Source organism: Rana temporaria, chromosome 12, assembly GCF_905171775.1.
Source record: "Rana temporaria chromosome 12, aRanTem1.1, whole genome shotgun sequence".
Lineage (NCBI taxonomy): Eukaryota > Metazoa > Chordata > Amphibia > Anura > Ranidae > Rana > Rana temporaria.
In genome coordinates this window covers 84523459-84541907 of record NC_053500.1, presented here as the reverse complement: position 1 = coordinate 84541907, position 18449 = coordinate 84523459, and the positions used below count along the sequence as shown (strand labels likewise).

Sequence of the window (18449 nt, the reverse complement as noted above, 5' to 3'; positions counted from 1 at the left end):
AATTGGGACATTTAAACTTGCTTTTTTTTTTTTTTATTCCAATCTAAATTTAGTATGAGTCGGTGCATTGTTTGCCAACTCCGACTCCAGGTACCCAAAATTTCCTCCGACTCCACAGCCCTGGGTAGTATACTCTGTACTACCACTTTTACCTACAGGTAAGCCTATAATGAGGCTTACCTGTAGGTATAAAGAATATCTCCTAAACCTGAACGGTTTAGGAGGTATTCCCCTCGCAATGCGCCGCTGCATGCGCAGCGGGGATCCTCGGCTAAAGGCCCGGCAGCCGCCAGACCTTGCCGGCAAGAACTCTACCGCCTGCATGCATACTAGCTCATTATGGCTTTTGCCTGTCAGGTAGGTTTAAAAAAAAAAAACGGGGTTTACTACCACTTTAAATAAAAAAAAAAATTGAGAATCGTGATCTTCATTTTATGCAAAAGAATCGTGATTCTCATATTTCTCAAAATCGTGCAGCTCTAGTCTATAAACACACAGATCCATGTCCTGTCAGAGGAGAGGAACACACATCGGTCTTCTCCCCCTTGTGAGTCCCCTCCTCCTACAGTTAGAATCACTCACTAGAGAACATATTAACCCCTTGATCGCCCCCTAGTGTTAACACCTTCCCTGGCAGTCACATTTACACAGTAATCGGTGCAGTTTTATAGCGCTAATCGCTGTATAAATGTGAATGGTACCAAAAACGTGTCAAACGTGTCCGATGTGTTTGTCGCAATGTCACGGTCACAATTAAAATCGCAGATCCCACCATTACTAGTAAAAAAATAAAAATGCCATAAATCTATACCTTATTTTGTAGACGCTATAACATTTGCGCATACCAAACGCTTATTGCGATTTATTTATTTTATTTATTAAATCAAAAAGTAAAAAATATTCTTTTTTTTTTTTTTTTTTTAATTGTCACTCTTCTTTTGTTTATAGCGGAAAAATAAAAACGGCAGAGGTGATCAAATACCACCAAACGAAAGCTCTATTTGTGGGGGGGGACAAAAATTTCATTTGGGTACAGTGTTGCATGACCGCTCAATTGTCATTCAAAGTGCCACAGCGCTGAAAATGAATAACTGGTCTGGGCAGGAAGGGGGTGAAAATGTCCTGTATTGAAGCGGTTAAAAAATAATGGTTTACAATCACTGTAAGGGGGACACTTGCACCCTTTACATGTTGTATTTCTATTTTATTTTTGTATTGATGAGTTTTAATTATGTTCTCTGTTTTATATAGGAAGTCTGCCAAATCCCGAAGTCGCAGTCCTATCTACTCAAGAAAATCCTCCTCGTCTCGTAGTAAAAAACAAAAGTCTCAGTCCCAAAGTCGCCATTCCAGTATTTCACCTGCCCGCTTGCCATTGAACTCCAGCTTGGGTGCTGAACTGAGCCGAAAGAAAAAAGAGCGGGCACTAGCTGCTGCGGCAGCTGGAAGAGACTCTAAAGGAGGTCAAGTGATTAAAAAAGAGATTGGAGATGGAAGAGGGCTCCCAACATTGGATGCCAAAAAGGCAAACAAAAATCTTAAGGTGGACAAGTGTGTCTCTGATACAGAACTGTCAGTGGCAACAAATGTAGATGCAAAGGTATTATCTAGTTCCGTCAAGTCTGAGGAGAATGAGAAGAAGCTACCTTTACCAGTGAAGGATGTGAAACAATCGGGAGTTAAGGATGGTAGAGCTTCTATTGTCAAAGAGGAGACCTTGAAACCAATGGAGGAAGTGACAGACAAAGAGGAAGAAAAAGATATTCCACCTCCTTTGCCTCCTGTGCAGTCTCCTCAGCCACCTTTACCTGCTTCTTCTCCACCTCCCCAAACTCCTCCTCCTCCTCCTCTTCCTCCTTCACCAGCTGTACTTGTACAACCTCCACCTCCTCTGCCTCCTACTTTGTCAACCCTTTCTATTTCTATCACCGTGGCTGCCTCAGTAACATCCTCCACCCATACACGTTCTTCAACAGTATCCACTCAGGCAAATGCACAGCCTCCAGCTATCTCTTCCACTAAGCCAGTTACAGCTGTTAATCTTGCTATCCCACATATGAAAACATCAACACTTCCTAATTTACCCCTGCCACCTTTACTGCCTGGAGAGGATGACATGGAGAGGTGAGTACCTGGTTTTTGTAGTGTGTTGCTTTGAATGGGTAGAGATGGTATGTCAGTGGACTCAGCTGCTCTGTAGTGCTCATAGTTGTGTTTAGTCTCCTTCACGGTACTTTGCAGGTTAGGATTTCTGATATGAATGCTTTTATATTGGGAAATGCGAATTTGCTCAGCAGTCTTTGCTACGTTTGATCACAAATGGATTTTCCAAACCTGAATGAAGTGTGACTAGATTGAAATTGGGAAATACTACTACAGCCATGCATTAGAAGGGAGCATAACAAATTCCTGAGCAGGGAAAATATTGTTTATGCTAAATCTTTGTATGGGGCACATTATTATGAGAAGTAGTAAATGTGAGTGAGGGAGCATAAATCTAAAAACCCATCAAATTATTTAATACATGTTAAATAGGTTTTTCTCATTAGATCTCCTTTAGGTTGGCAAGTTTTAGGCGTCTTGGTTGGCCTGGCTCCAGAGAACTTTTTGGCCCTTTTATTTAAAAGTATCAGTAAAGGCAAAACCATTATTTTTTCTGAATAAAGTGCAGAGAGATTAGAACACCTACCATGGGTTGAATTGCTGACTATGCTCTTTTAGGGAGAATTGCTCTCTATTTGTTTACTGAGAGTGGAAGACCATACCAAATGTTGGGTTGTCCCCAGAACAGTAACAGAGGGGAAATCTGTACCTATTACTAGTGTCCGCCTTGATAACCAGGAATTCCTTTTGGAGGGATTTTCTATTGCTTCTCTTTGGGGGTTGGAGCCTTCCTTTACTAAAGTCAAAATGGTAAATAAAAACTTGCATTCTTAGTTCTACTTTAATATAGCAGCATGTTTTACAGAACATTTACATTCCTTGAACAGCAAATTTTATATAATGTTAATTGTAATTGTTTATGTGGAGTATGTGGTTTTGCAATGCTTTTGTGTTTAAGTGTTTTTTTTTTTTTTTTTTTTTAGGCTTTTGAAACATGGATAATGAGAATATTAAAGTAGAGCTAGTTTTTACTTGTTAAGGGGTGTTAAAAGCGTTCGGCTGAGCAAGGTTTTTAGCACCCCGAACCACCTCCCCCCTGCAAATACAAGCAGAAAATACCCAAGCTCAACTGGAAAGTACTTGTTTGGATTTGGTAATTAGGCTGGGGGATCCCCTCCCTCCTGTTCAACCACCTAAAGCAAAAATTAAGCCGGAAACTCTGTAATTCGGTAGTATTTTTTATTTGGCTACATTATATACACAGGATCAATGCTGACATGTTTCGGCTATTAAAACCTTAAGGCCTGTAAACACGATGTGAAAATCGGAAGTAAAATTTTGTCTGAACGATCTACTGATTTTCGTTTTATTAGTATGGCGCTTTCGAAAAGCCGATTTACGATTTTTTGTACGACAAAAGCTGGATGTGCAGACTAGAACATTTTTGACGGATGTGAACACCACGTCCAAATTTTCATTTAATTAGTACGCTTTTTGTCAGAGCAAGACTACGCGTGTTCTGAAACTAAAGAATACATACTTTACTATTCAACACATTAAGTCACTTCTGAAGTTGAATTCTGTCCGAGAATTTTCATATAGTAAGTAACCTCTTCACTTTCGACATGAGACTAGCATGCAGCAAAAAACAGATGAACGTACATCCGAATATCTGATTGCGTGTACGAGGCTTTACTCGTAGAAAAGGCAGCAGACGGGTGTTTACATGCCATTGTCATGTTGCTCTGTGTCCCTGACAAATATTTTTGCTCATGTAGCACTGGGCAGACCAGCCACTCAAGTGAATAGGGGGGGCATCCCGCCAATCTTCTTTGCATGCGATGCATGGTTGCAACACTTGTTAAAAACATGCAGTGAGCAGGCGTCATATTTGTTGCCTTACTGCAGTGTTTCTCAATTCCAGTCCTCAGGCCCCCCCAACAGGTCAGGTTTTCAGGATTTCCCTCAGATGAAAAGGCTGTGGTGATTACTAAGGCAGTGAAACTGATCAAATCACCTGTGCAAAATAATGGAAATCCTGAAAACCTGACCTGTTGGGGGGGCCTGAGGACTGGAATTGAGAAACACTGCCTTACTGCCTGTCAATTGCCTCTAAAAAGTGTTCTCAATGCAAATAACTTTTCAGAGGCACGACAATTTAGATGTCACACAGGTGATGTCTCTAATAGATTTTACCAACACAAAGGATATTTTCTTATGTTCATCTAATAATAATAATGTCCTACTAATAATTTTAACACTGCTATATAGACAGCAACATATAAAGCTCTAGTATTACACCAAAGATGACTGAATAGAACAGCTACATTAAAGGGGTTGTAAAAGTTAGTTTTTAATTTTCTAAATGGGTTCCTTCAGTGCCGGTTCACACTACCGTGACTTGGGATTAGAGCTGCACGATTAATCGCGGAGAGAATCGCGATCTCGATTCTCCCCGCCTGCAATCTCCCCGCGGGATTGCCCGCGATTCTTATGTGTCACCGCCATTCCACGTAACCAGCGTGGAACGCAAATGCCGCCGAGATCGGAGCAGACGTGAGCAGCCTGGACTTCTCTCACAGTTCAATACAACTCTAGTGTGTATCCATGCGCCACCCAGTGGTTGCCGGCGGTACTGCTTCTGATGTATTTATCTTTCTCACAGTTCTGTACAACTGTGTGTATCCATGCGCCACCCAGTGGTTGCCGGTGGTACTGCTTCTGATGTATAAAAAACAGACCAGTTATAGGTCTATATTGTTAAAGACCATATAACACCTATGAAAAAAGCAAAATCAAAGTTTGATTCTACTTTTTTCAAAGGAGTTATATGGTCTTTAACATTATAGACATATCACTGGTCTGTTTTTTATATATTCGTATTTTCAAATAAATCACAGGTTTATTTATTGGGGGGGGGGGGGGGGGGGTGGTTTCTGGCAATCAATTTTTGAGAATCGTGATCTTTAGTCTAAGCAAAAGAATCGCGATTTTCATTTTGACCAGAATCGTGCAGCCCTACTTCGGATCCAACTTGTGTCGCCCCAAGTCGCCCGACATGAGAAATTCAATTGTAGTGAATGAGAGCCGTCATAATGTACACTACTGAAGTCGCTCCGACTTCAGAAAAGGTTCCTGTACTACTTCAAGGCTACTTCTAGGCAACTTGTACCCATAGATTTCAATGGAAGTTGCTTCCAAAGTTGGATCATCATCTTAACTGAAGCAACTTAACAGGCACGAGAAAATAGGTTACTCAGGCAAACTCCTCCCTCCCACAGAGCTGATTATTCTGTGGTTGGCCACAGCCAAATCCGCCTGTTCTGAAAGGCAACTTTAAGTCGCGTTGTAAGTCGGGTTACCCCTGTGTGAATTGGCTTTTAAGCTAGTGCATTGTTGGTTTACTTACCTTTTCCTTCGATTTCCCTTCTAAATGTTTTTTTCCCTTTTTGTCTTTATTACTCACTTCCTGTTTCTCCTCAGTAAGCTTGCCCCCATCATCCGAGCTGTTCTGGCTTGGGGGTTAGTCAGCTAGAACAGCTTACTGAGGAGGAACAGGAAGTGAGAAATTCAGGCAAAGAAAACAAAGAAAAAAAAACATTTAAAAGGGAAATCGAAGGAAAAGGTTAGAACCAGCAATGCACTAGCTTAAAACCTATTTAGAAAATAAAAAACGAACCTTTACAACCCCCTTTAAGAATCCTGCACGAAGAAGGAAACAGGATGGAAAGGTATTGTCTGGATGGTCAGGTTACAGTGTAAGCTTTGAACTGCAGTTGTAAGTAGGGGTGCACCGAATGGAAATGTTGGTGCCAAAACTGATACTGAAAATAAAGAATACACTAGGCCGAAAACCGATATTGAAAATGACTGTTTTAAAAAAAAAATTTTTAGATTTTAAATTGTGTGTGTAATAAATATATATAATTTTAAATGTATACATTTTTATATAACACATTGCTAATAGTGTTGGCAAAATTTCCATGCGGTGCACCTCTAGCAGACATGGTACAGGCGATGGTCAGAGACTGCAGACTTGGTACAGGCGATGGTCAGAGACTGCAGACTTGGTACAGGCGATGGTCAGAGACTGCAGACTTGGTACAGTGTTGATATTCTTGCTGGCTACAGGGACCTCAGGTATGTATATAGTGTGATGTACATAGCTGTGTATATGTAGCACCCTGATGTTTAGGCAGGGTTTCTATCAAATTTTAGTTGCCAGGCTATAGTTGCCTTGGCCAAATGTTAGATCAATTGATTCCTCTCTAAGACCCCTTTAACACTGGGGCGTTTTTCGGGCGTTTTTTAGGCGCTTTGGCGTTTAAAAAAAGCCTGTAAAGCGCCTGAAAGAAGCCTCATCTGCAATCCCAATGTGAAAGCCCAAGTGCTTTCAGAGGCCTTTCACACTGCCAGCGCCTGAAAAACGCTGGTAAAGCGCTGCTAAGACCCCTTTCACACTGAGGCGCTTTTCAGGCGCTTTGGCGTTAAAAAAAGCTTCCTCAATGGGAAGGGGGCTTTAGGAGCGGTGTATTAACCGCTCCTAAAGCGCTGCAAAGAAGCTGCATGCAGGACTTTTTTTGACGCCCTGCCAGCTCAGCGCCTCAGTGTGAAAGCACTCAGGCTTTCACATTGGGATTGCAGATGCAGCTTCTTTCAGGCGCTTTTTTTAACGCTAAGACCACTTTCACACTGGGGTGTTTTTCAGGCGCTTTAGTGTGAAAGCACTCGAGCTTTCACATTGGGATTGCAGATGCAGCTTCTTTCAGGCGTTTTACAGGCGCTTTTTTTAACGCTAAAGCGCTTGAAAAATGCCCCAGTGTGAAAGGGCCCTAAATCTGGTCTTGTAACCTTTCCTATTTTGTCACTAGGAAGTACTATGCTAGTGATATTAGATAATACAGGGGGTTTGCAAGCTCAGACGTGAATGCATGTCTCAGCCTATGGGCAGGGATTTTCTTTGGTCACTTGGCCTGCTGGGAGAGCCTATTTATTTGGGTGGCGTGAGGTGATCAGGGTTTTGTGCCACCTGGACGGCTGTCTGGGTGGACGGGTGTTGTGCTGCCCCCCCGGCTGCTAGGCTGGCAGCCTGCCTGTGCCTCACCAGTGCCCAGGAGCCTACCAGTGTCCAGCATTTGCAGCCTGCCTGTGCCTGGATCAGCGGTGTTCTCCATGTGTTTAGAGTGAGTTTGAATTGTCTGGGCCGTATTAACAATATCCCGCCTCCTGTGACACGTCACACTGATTCAATGTCCCGCCATTGGATCAGTGTGCTGTCTTTTACAGGAGGCGGGACACTGTTACTACGGCCCAGACAATTCAGCTCCGTGACACATGGAGATCGAGAAGGAGGGAGTGGAGGACTGGGTGCGCCAGAGGGACATTCCTACAATGTGCGGCACCCGGGGGGGACCACGCACCCTTTCAGTATTAGCTGTTTTCAGCCGATTAATTTTCGGCCGCCGCAGTTTCGGTGCTCCACTGGTTGTAAGTGAAGTCTGGATCTTTGCAATGTTTTCATAAAGGATATTAGTATTTATTTATCGTACACTACGGGAAACAGAGCCATAATCATTACATAATGGGTTGTATGGTCACCAGAGGTGATTGGACATTGGCACAACCAATCAGGGACAGTTCCCCCTCCATATAGCCTCTCCCATCAGGGGAGTACCTCAGTTTTTTCGCCAGTGTCTAAGGATTGAACGCGTGGAGAAGCTAAGAGAAGCTCCACTAAAGAGCCCCCTGGGAGCTAAAGGAGCTAGACCATCGAGTTCATCCAGGACGCTAGAGTATTATGCCGAAAATGGATGAGATCCAGGCCTTACCCATGAGGCGTCGCCTGTAATGTCTCTTTTCGGAGGACTGGGCTCTGAGGTTCCAGCACTTTCTCTATTGCAGCTAAAAGGCCTGGTCAGAGTCTTTTTACAAGGCCCAGGGAAGAGGTCTCCTTTAAATAGAAACCCATACCCCTGAAGGTTGGCACACAAAACCCCCCGAGATGGGGGAAGATTGATACTGTCTGTAAAATCAGCAGTTAAACCTGCGGCGGGGATAAAGGTAAGGGAAAAGGGAGCCTAAGATTTTTTTCTTAAAGGGTCACTAAAGGAATTTTTTTTTTTTTTTTTAGCTAAATAGCTTTCTTTACCTTACTGATAGTTTGTTTTTGCTATGATGTTGCTGTAATCCTTCTCTGTTCTGAACAGTCTGTTTTCGGATGAAAAAAGTGATGGGAGCTTTCTCTCTGTGGCACTAATCAATGAGGTGTGATTACACACGTCTTAAACCCCTCAGAACCAATCACTTTCGTTTTACAAACCATCACTGCCCTCTATTGGCTCTGTGTCTCTGTACTTCACAGAAGCATGAAACTAGATGCATAAAGGAAACTGAAACTACAGGTACATTATTTGATTGATTTCTATCTATTTTTAAAAGGAATCAGTTAACTATTATGTCTCTATACCCTGTAAACGATCATTTCAGCAAAACAAAAATTTTCCTTTACAACTCCTTTAGGGCTCTTTTAACACGTCAGCTCAGTTTTTTAGATCAGTTTTTTTTTCATCAGTTGATCCGTTTTTCCATCAGTTTTTTTTTTTTTTTTTTGGGGGTTTTTTTTACATACAGTGCCTGCCGCCGAGAATGTGTTTTTAGCACAACGGCATCGCTCTGATTCTTGGCGACAGGGTGCCGACATCTCGCACTCGCTGGAATAGTAAAAGCACATTCCAGCAAGCACGTCATAGAAGCGACGGGAGATCCGACTTGGATTCCCGCCAATTCTACACGTGTGCGGCGTTTGGTATGAATCCTGAGGGGGAAGTCCCCGCCAGATTTTAAATAAAAATCCGGCATGGGTTCCCTCCTCAGGAGAATACCGGGCCCTTAGGTCTGGTATGGGTTGTAAGGAGACCCCCCTACGCCGAAAAAACGGCGTAGGGGGTCCCCCTACAATCCATACCAGACCCGTATCCAAAGCACGCTACCCGGCCGGCCAGGAAAGGAGTGGGGACGAGCGAGCGCCCCCCCCCCCCCTCCTGAGCCGTACCGGGCTGCATGCCCTCAACATGGGGGGGTTGGGTGCTCTGGGGCAGGGGGGGGCGCACTGCGGCCCCCCCCACCCCAGAGCACCCTGTCCCCATGTTGACGAGGACAGGGCCCCTTCCCGACAACCCTGGCCGTTGGTTGTCGGGGTATGCGGGCGGAAGGCTTATCGGAATCTGGGCGCCCCCTTTAATAAGGGGGCCCCCAGATACCGGCCCCCCACTCTAAGTGAATGGATATGGGGTACATCGTACCCCTACCCATTCACCTGGAGGCAAAAAGTTAAAGTTAATAAACACGACACAAGGGTTTTTAAAATAATTTATTAGTCTGCTCCGGAGGCCCCCCTGTCTTCTTTATTAGCTCTTTTTCACCAGGGGGGGCTTCTTCTTTGACGTCTGGTTCTCTTCCACCGCCGGGGGGGTCGCTTTTATAAAAGCGCCCCCCCCCGGCGGGTTTCCTCCGACGTCTTCGGTGGGGGGTGGTGTGCTTCTTCTTCCGCTATCCGGGGGGGGGCGCTCGCTCGTCCCCACTCCTTTCCTGGCCAGCCGGGTAGCGTGCTTTGGATACGGGTCTGGTATGGATTGTAGGGGGACCCCCTACGCTGTTTTTTCGGCGTAGGGGGGGTCTCCTCTCCTTACAACCCATACCAGACCTAAGGGCCCGGTATGCTCCTGAGGGGGGAACCCATGCCGGATTTTTATTTAAAATCCGGCGGGGACTTCCCCCTCAGGATTCATACCAAACGCCGCACACGGCGTTAGCGGATCATCCGCTAACGTCCGTTTTTCGTCCGTTCTGTTTTTTTGCGGGAAGAAAAATAGGGTTTTCTTCCGTCCAAAAAAACGGAACTTAACGCAGACGGATGCTAACGGACGTTAGCGGATGCTCATCCGCTAACGGACGTTAACCCATAGGGAAGCATTGCGGTCCGTTAATGGATGTCCAAAAAACGGACGAACGGAACGGACGTGTGAAAGAGCCCTTAAGGACCTTTTTCAAGAATTTGAGGGGTGTCTTCTCAAATTTGGCCACTAGAGGGAGTAAAGAGCTGAGTTTTCTCGCCTCACTTCGTAGAAGTGTCAGACCCACAGGCACGCTTTCTGTTGCAGAGCTCTGCTGACACGGTTCCTCTTCTTCTAGAGACCTGATAAGAGGTCAGTAAAAGCATGGAGAAGCTCTCCATGCTTCCAGGCAGCCGCCCCAATAAGTTTAGGTCGCGCACGCACAGGGGCCCGCTTTATCGGGAGAGGGGGGAAGTAGCCGGGAGCGCGCACCGGCGCGTGCACACCAAGATTTGGAAGATGGCGCCCAGATAGGGGCCATAAAGCGGCATGAAAGCCAGCAGCTCTCCCTTGGGACACAGCAGCAGTTTTTTCGTGGGACACATATGTAGTTGGTGGGCATTACCAAAGAGAGACTCCTAATCTTTGCATGAAACTGTGTGTTTAAGTTGCATACTTGATGTAAATTGCTAAACTGAGCACAGTAGTATATGCATCTTGGTACCCCGGCTTGTTGCTTTGGAAAATGTCTTCACTTAGAAAGGGTTCAGGGGCTAACAGCAAGAGGGCAACACCGCCGGAGACAGGGGGTTCTACCTGTGCCTGCTCGGTACCTTCCTTCCCTGTAAGCCTTGATTTGCCTGTACAGGAGGAACCATTGCCACTATCATGAGTTTCTCCAGTGGCACCTGGGCCTGCATATGTCACTGAGGACACTTTTGCGGCAGCAATGGAGAGATTAGAAGAAAAGATTGCGACTTAAATCGATAAGTCCTCACAAAAGGACAAAAAGCTAAGCAGATCATCTTCGTCAGCTTTAGATCCTCTGTCAGAAAGATCTGAGGAGGAGGAGGAGGAGGAGGAGGATGATGAAGCAATATCTGCAGAGGACAGGGATGAGGAGTCGGAAGGCTCAGGGGGTATCAGAAGAACCCCTTTCTACTTCCCAGATGCTAAGATCGCAGGTGCAGTGTTATGCTGAGGTGGTGCGAACTGCATTCAGGCTGCCCTCCTCTAAATTATCTGTCTCCTACCTGGGCTTATTAAAATCTCTGCAACGTTCTTGCTCTTTCCCAATTCATTCGTTGTTAAAGAAGCTAATTTACACAGACTGGTTACATCCAGACAAGCGTTTCTCTCCTCCAAAGAAATTTGAAATTCTTTATCCCATGGAGGAAGAATTCACCAAGAAGTGGAGTTTACCTGCGGTAGATGCAGCTATATCTTGCAGGAACAAAAACCTGACTTGTCCAGTAGATGACATACAGGTGTTTAAGGACCCTTCAGAAAAAAGATTGGAATCCTTTTTAAAATCTTCCTTCCTGCTGGTAGGTGCAGTTACCCACTGCAGCTACAGCGGGTTGTGTATGTGTCAGGTCCTCAAGGACCAGGTAAAAGATGGGCTAAAGGAGTTATCTCCAGAGCAGGCCAAGTTGTGGGAAAATTTGCCCAAGGCCTTATGTTTTACAATAGATGCTATGAGATCCAGCAAGCGTCTCGCCTTACACTCCAGTTGGTGCATATGCGCAGAGTCCTTTGGTTAAAACATTGGTCTGCAGCAGTGCCATGCAAAGAGCTTCTAGCGAGTTTCCCTTTTCATGGTGAACGCCTCTAAGGGGAAGACTTGGAGAAATATATCCAAAAGATTTCCAGCGGAAAGTCTACGCTGTTACCAGAGAAGAGAAAAAAAACAGCGACCTTGTTTTAAAAGTTCTCTGCGCCCGGCTCCTGGTAAATCTACCTCCAGCCAGTGGCTACGGCATTTTCAGCCAGCTACAAAAGCCAAGGAAGACCAGCCCCAGAGAAGCAAGAAACAGTGGGGTTCTACGGAGTCCTCCGACCCATTTTGGATCCGAGATCCCTAAATCGGTTTCTGAACATTCGCCTTTTCCGAATGGAAACTATTCGTTCAGTGGTCGCCACCGTACTAGGCGGAGAATTTATGGCGTTGATAGACGTCAGGGACGCCTATTTACAGGTGCCTATTCATCCCACTCACCAAAGATTCTTAAGGTTTGCAGTGGAACATCGCCACTTCCAGTTATTAAACTCTCCATGTTATCCTAAGTGTCCATGCACACATAGCCTGTTATCAAAAATACAGGGAAAATGGGGGGATGGAAGCGCAAGTTGGCCACTAGTATATAGGTAATCAATGCAGATGCCTATAGTTGATCATATACCCTGTATAGGGAATAGCCTAAGAGAATGCTAGTTGAGCGTCTCGAGGCCGTCGGGTAATGACTGCGCTCCCAATAAGCATTTTAAAAAATAATTAGTTGAAAAGGGGTTACCAATAGCAACAAGTAATGATCTAAACAGAAAATGATACAAATTTTTATTTATTCCAGTATCAAATAACTATATTAAAAGTGCAGTTATAACAAACGGTATGGAATCATTTAAAAGAAATAGATTGCCATGGACATATATAACAAACAGGACTCACAAGTTACAAAACATAGACACAGCACTGGTCCGGACATAATTGGTTCAGCCATAAGTTGCATGTACACCATCCGATAAAATTTGTTAATTTAGCTGTCAAGGATATATAAGGGGGGCAATCTAATAATTCAGGTAATGATAGTCCTGGATAGTCCTATTGCTAATTAAGCAGAAGGATGAGCTGATAATTAATCAGTCAAGCAGTTCAACAGGAGGTTGGTTAGTAGTGTTAAGCAATCACGGCAGGAGATTTCCAATTAGATCTGTTGATATCCAATAAATGTAAGTGGATCTTATTTGTCAACTTAATTTGGCCATGCATAAACAGTCTGTCGCAAATGGCTAGGAGAAGATATGCTCTTAACCAGATATTATTAGACAAGCGTAATGAACATTGCACTGAAAATTATGGTAAAGTGCCAAGGTAATGCCAGCATTCAGTAAGGACTCTTTCACACGGGCGGCCCGTTCAGGTCCGCCTGACATTTTTTTTTTTTGCGGACCTGAACGGGCGCTCCGTGCTGCTCTATGGAGCCGCGGATGTCAGCGGTGACATGCCCGCTGACATCCGATCCGTCAAAGTGTGACGGAGGAAAAACCTACTTTCTCTTATCGTCCATGGACGGACACCGCTCCTTAAATCTTGACAAGTGGGTTATGTTCCCTGTTTACAGGAGAGGACTAGGCATAAACATGTTAAATAGTTGAATACATGTTACATTAACAGAGTTGAACAGCCTTGCCCAGGGGGCGGTCCCTCCAGACATAACCCCCTAGAGGAGGTTAACATGTAGTTCCCATTAGGCCGTGATGTAGCAAGAATGAATGCGCACCGCAAACCAGGAAGTCAGTGAGAATAATGATTCAGGAGTGACGGAGGTGAATAAAAAAAAGCTCGAGTTCAACAGGTATCAACCTAGTTATAATGCAAAACATTACTTTTTACTTTATCAGCTACTGTCAGACTTAAATTTAAGAGGAAAATATTTTTGTCTTTACAACCCCTTTAAATAAAAAAGCCCTAGGAGGCTTTTCCTGTTTAAACACAGGTCCCTGCAGAAGTTACCTCAAGGTTCTTTTCCTCTCACAGGCAGCGCTGGGCAGTCTCCTTCTGAGGGAGTCCCCCTGGTTACCCCTGGTCAGCGCAGCAAGTGGGTGAGAGGACATGTGTGCATATTATAATGCACACTATGTAATATTGGAGTCAGTATCTGGGTCCTTCCCCACATGCTGGCGGTGGCAGCAGGTGTTCGCACCTGGGATTCCCACAGAGTTTTTATTGTTAGTCCTGGACACGTTTGTGCCAGGGTGGGGGTGGACTGCGGGCGGGCGGTAAAAGAGTGTCCCATTCCCCCGTTATCCCCTGGGGAATGCTCTGTTATGAAGCCATGGACCAGGTACCTAGATACAACTCACGGAGTGAGCATTTTGCACCAGACAGTGGAGGAGCACCGACTCTCTCCTGAGGTTATTAGGCTAGCGCACCAGCTGGTCCAGGGCCTCATATATAGGTCTGTGATGCTTCATTGAATGCTGCGCCCTTGTTATCCAGGGCGTCTGTTTCAGAATGTTTTTTTGCACGCGGTGGTGTAGTGCTTAACTCCATTACTTGGCAGCAAGAGAGTCATTGGTTCGAATCCGGACACTGACGTCAATCTGCCTGGAGCTTGCATTGTCGCTCCCTGTGTCTGCGTGGGTTTCCTCCGGGTACTCCGGTTTCCTCCAAAGGCATGTGTGCATACACCTACATAATATACATACACACGATGTGTGTGTATTATTTAGGGGCAACCCTCCCAGGCCGTCAAAGGCCCAGCTGGGGGACTAATCCGTCCCTGGGTGCGCAAGCCGATCACGCCGGCACCCAAATCCTGCCAATGTATATAGCCTTCCCTCCCTGTCTCTAGGTGGGAGGGGCGGCTTGCAGGTTCACAATTCGGTGAAACCTCCCTGCTCTACGACCAGTGGGTCTGCGAGGTGGTCTCTTCGGAGTACTAAATAGGGTAACCTCCTATCCACAGAACAAAGTTCTTTCCTCGTGTCTTCCTCTTCCGGGCCGTCGGTCTGCCTTGGGCAGTGTGGGATTTGCTAAGCTGCGGGGTAATTTTACCTTTCCTGCAGGACGAGAGTTTTGGGGTTTTCTATGGGCCTCAGGCTCTAAATACCTTTGAACGTTGGGTAGTTCCGCATGGAATCCATTTGTTCGGTGGTAGCTGCGCTCCATCCGGTGGATGTCCTGACGTCCTCGGACATCAGGGACGCATACATGCATGTCCCATTTTGTGCATGTCAGTGTTTTTTTTCTGTGCTTCATGATGAGAGGGGGTTTCTGTCAGCATGTGGCCCTCCCTTTTGATCTGGCGTCAGCACCATGGGTTTTCAGCTGGGAGCTCGCACTTATCCTAACCTTGTTGGGACAGCGAGACTTTGCCTCATTGGCTACTTGGACGACTTTCTTCTGAGAGCAGCTTCTGTCTCCAACCTAGTGGATGGGTTATTCCCATTCAGACCCTCCGAAGATTCGGGTGGGTGTTAAACGTTTAGGCCAGATGGTGTAGCTCAGTGGCAGCAGGCCTGCCCTCCATGTGTGCGACCCAGGGTTCAAATCCTGGGCATGCTAGGTTCCGACTCAGCGTTGGAGTATCTAGTGTTGATCCAGACTCCTCGGTAGCAAAGTTCCTTCTTCCCCTGGAGAAATTGCAGACTCTTCAGTCTGCGGTGAAGGTATTGGCATCACACAATCGGTCTTCTCTCCGGGCGCCTGCTGGTTCGGGCCTGTGGGTAGCCTCCTTCAAGGCGGTACTGTATGCCCAAGTTGTTTCCTCCTTCCAGTGGTCAGTGTTTACGACGGATGCCAGCTCACGGGTTGTGAACCTGAGGGGTTCACAAAACTGGGGGGGTCCAGTCGGCCCGGAGTCACTGGACACCTCCCTGAATGTGTCTGGTCTCGGTAGCTACCTGGCTAATGCCTGGTGGGAGACCGCCTGGGAATACCAGGTGCTGTCTACCGTTCATTGTCCTACTATTTAGGCGATCAGGCTATGCTTCTCCTTGTGGTCGACCGATTTGTTTTTAGCCGGACAACACCATGGCCGTTGCTTCGGTCTATCATCAGGTATGCCGGCAGGGGGACTACTGGAGTCGCCAGATGCTGGACCAGGGTGTTTAGGCTCCCTTGCAGGAGGTGAGCCTCACAGGGCATGGCTCTCCTGGCTGCTCGTCTCCGCCGCAAGGGTGTCTAAGTTAGTGGCCAGGTCTAGTGATCTGGTACAGACGCGTCAGTCGCGCTGGTGGCCATGTGGGGTCTGTATCGGTGATTTTTTGCAGTTCCTCCATGGTAGTTGCTTCCTGGAGGCTGAGGAGCTCCCGATGATTCTAATCGCTCCAGATTGACCTCGGCGTCCTTGGTACGCTGCTATCGGGCGCCTGGTAGCGGAGGTACCCTGGTGGTTGCCAGGGCAGGAGGTTCCTCTGTCTCAAGGTCCCATACAGTGCCTTGCGAAAGTATTTGGCCCCCTTGAACTTTGCGACCTTTTGCCACGTTTCAGGCTTCAAACATAAAGATATAAAACTATTATTTTGCAAGAATCAACAACAAGTGGGACACAATCATGAAGTGGAACGAAATTTATTGGATATTTCAAACTTTTTTAACAAATAAAAAACTGAAAAATTGGGCGTGCAAAATTATTCAGCCCCTTTACTTTCAGTGCAGCAAACTCTCTCCAGAAGTTCAGTGAGGATCTCTGAATGATCCAATGTTGACCTAAATGACTAATGATGATAAATAGAATCCACCTGTGTGTAATCAAGTCTCCGTATAAATGCACCTGCACTGTGATAGTCTCAGAGGTCTGTTTAAAGCGCAGAGAGCATCATGAAGAACAAGGAACACACCAGGCAGGTCCGAGATACTGTTGTGGAGAAGTTTAAAGCCGGATTTGCATACAAAAAGATTTCCCAAGCTTTAAACATCCCAAGGAGCACTGTGCAAGCGATAATATTGAAATGGAAGGAGTATCAGACCACTGCAAATCTACGAAGACCTGACCGTCCATCTAAACTTTCAGCTCATACAAGGAGAAGACTGATAAGAGATGCAGCCAAGAGGCCCATGATCACTCTGGATGAACTGCAGAGATCTACAGCTGAGGTGGGAGACTCTGTCCATAGGACAACAATAAGTTGTATACTGCACAAATCTAGCCTTTATGGAAGTGTGGCAAGAAGAAAGCCATGTCTTAAAGATATCCATAAAAAGTTTTGTTTAAAGTTTGCCACAAGCCACCTGGGAGACACACCAAACATGTGGAAGAAGGTGCTCTGGTCAGATGAAACCAAAATCAAAGTTTTTGGCAACAATGCAAAACGTTATGTTTGGCGTAAAAGCAACACAGCTCATCACCCTGAACACACCATCCCCACTGTCAAACATGGTGGTGGCAGCATCATGGTTTGGGCCTCCTTTTCTTCAGCAGGGCCAGGGAAGATGGTTAAAATTGATGGGAAGATGGATGGAGCCAAATACAGGACCATTCTGGAAGAAAACCTGATGGAGTCTGCAAAAGACCTGAGACTAGAACAGAGATTTGTCTTCCACCAAGACAATGATCCAAAACATAAAGCAAAATCTACAATGGGAATGGTTCACACATAAAGATATCCAGGTGTTAGAATGGCCAAGTCAAAGTCCAGACCTGAATCCAGTCGAGAATCTGTGGAATAACTGAAAACTGCTGTTAACAAACGCTCTCCATCCAACCTCACTGAGCTCAAGCTGTTTTGAAAGGAGAAATGGGCAAAAATTTCAGCCTCTCGATGTGCAAAACTGATAGAGACATACCCCAAGCGACTTACAGCTGTAATCTCAGCAAAAGGTGGCACTACAAAGTATTAACTTAAGGGGGCTGAATAATTTTGCACGCCCAATTTTTCAGTTTTTTATTTGTTAAAGTTTGAAATATCCAATAAATTTCGTTCCACTTCATGATTGTGTCCCACTTGTTATTGATCCAAAAAAATTACAGTTTTATATCGTTGAAGCCTGAAATGTGCAAAAGGTCGCAAAGTTCAAGGGGGGCGAATACTTTCGCAAGGCACTGTACTTCCTCCTGTTGTACAGTCACTGACTTGCTCAACATGGTTATTGGAAGCCAGACTTTAGGTGACCGGGGTCTGTCTGACTCGGTCATCTCAACAGGGCACCGTAGTCTTCTTCCGGAGGATCTACCGTCGCACCTCTCGGTGCGAAGGGATGGAGTGACGTCCACGGACGTACTCGGTGTCAAGGGTCCTGCTGTTTTTAAAGCTTGGAGTGGATCTAAAAATTGCTTAAAGCACCGTTTGGGGGCAGATTTCAGCCTTGGCTGTGTTCTTTCAGTGGCCTTTTTGCGGCCCGTTCCCTGGTGGGTCCCCTTTTTTTGTAGGGGTTTGTCATATACTTTCCCCTCTTGGCCCATCTCTTCCCCCATGAGTTTTGACTCTGGTGCTCTCGGTTCTTCAGGAACCTTCCTTTTGGAAACATCAGAGAGATTTTCTCTTGACACTATCTCAGAAGGTGGCCCCTTTAGTGGCCTTTACCTCTGTTAGAGGGGTTTCTGAGTTGGCGGTCTTGTCTTGCAAGCCGCCATGCTTGATCCTCCATAAGGATTAGGTGATGGTGCGCCCGCGACCTTCCCTTCTTCCGAAGGAGGTTTCGACCTTTCATACTTTAGGCGTGGTACGCGCTTTGCGGGTATACCAGCCTACTACGGCTCAGTTTCGCAGCTTCTGACTCTTTTGTGTCAGTGAATGGTCCACAAAAGGGCCTGGCAGTGTTGTCGACCACCATTTCACGGTGGATCAGGC

The 18449-nt window shown here is 45.8% G+C and overlaps 1 protein-coding gene across 5 annotated transcripts in view; it reads left to right on the top strand.

Annotated features, from left to right (window-relative positions):
• CDK12 (cyclin dependent kinase 12) overlaps positions 1-18449 on the top strand; it is a 425890-nt gene that overhangs the window by 35644 nt on the left and 371797 nt on the right. For all 5 annotated transcript variants that reach the window (XM_040331634.1, XM_040331633.1, XM_040331632.1 and 2 more), the window contains exon 2: positions 1252-2124. In XM_040331634.1, coding sequence (XP_040187568.1) covers positions 1252-2124 — 873 coding nt within the window. The remainder of the gene's footprint in view (positions 1-1251; positions 2125-18449) is intronic.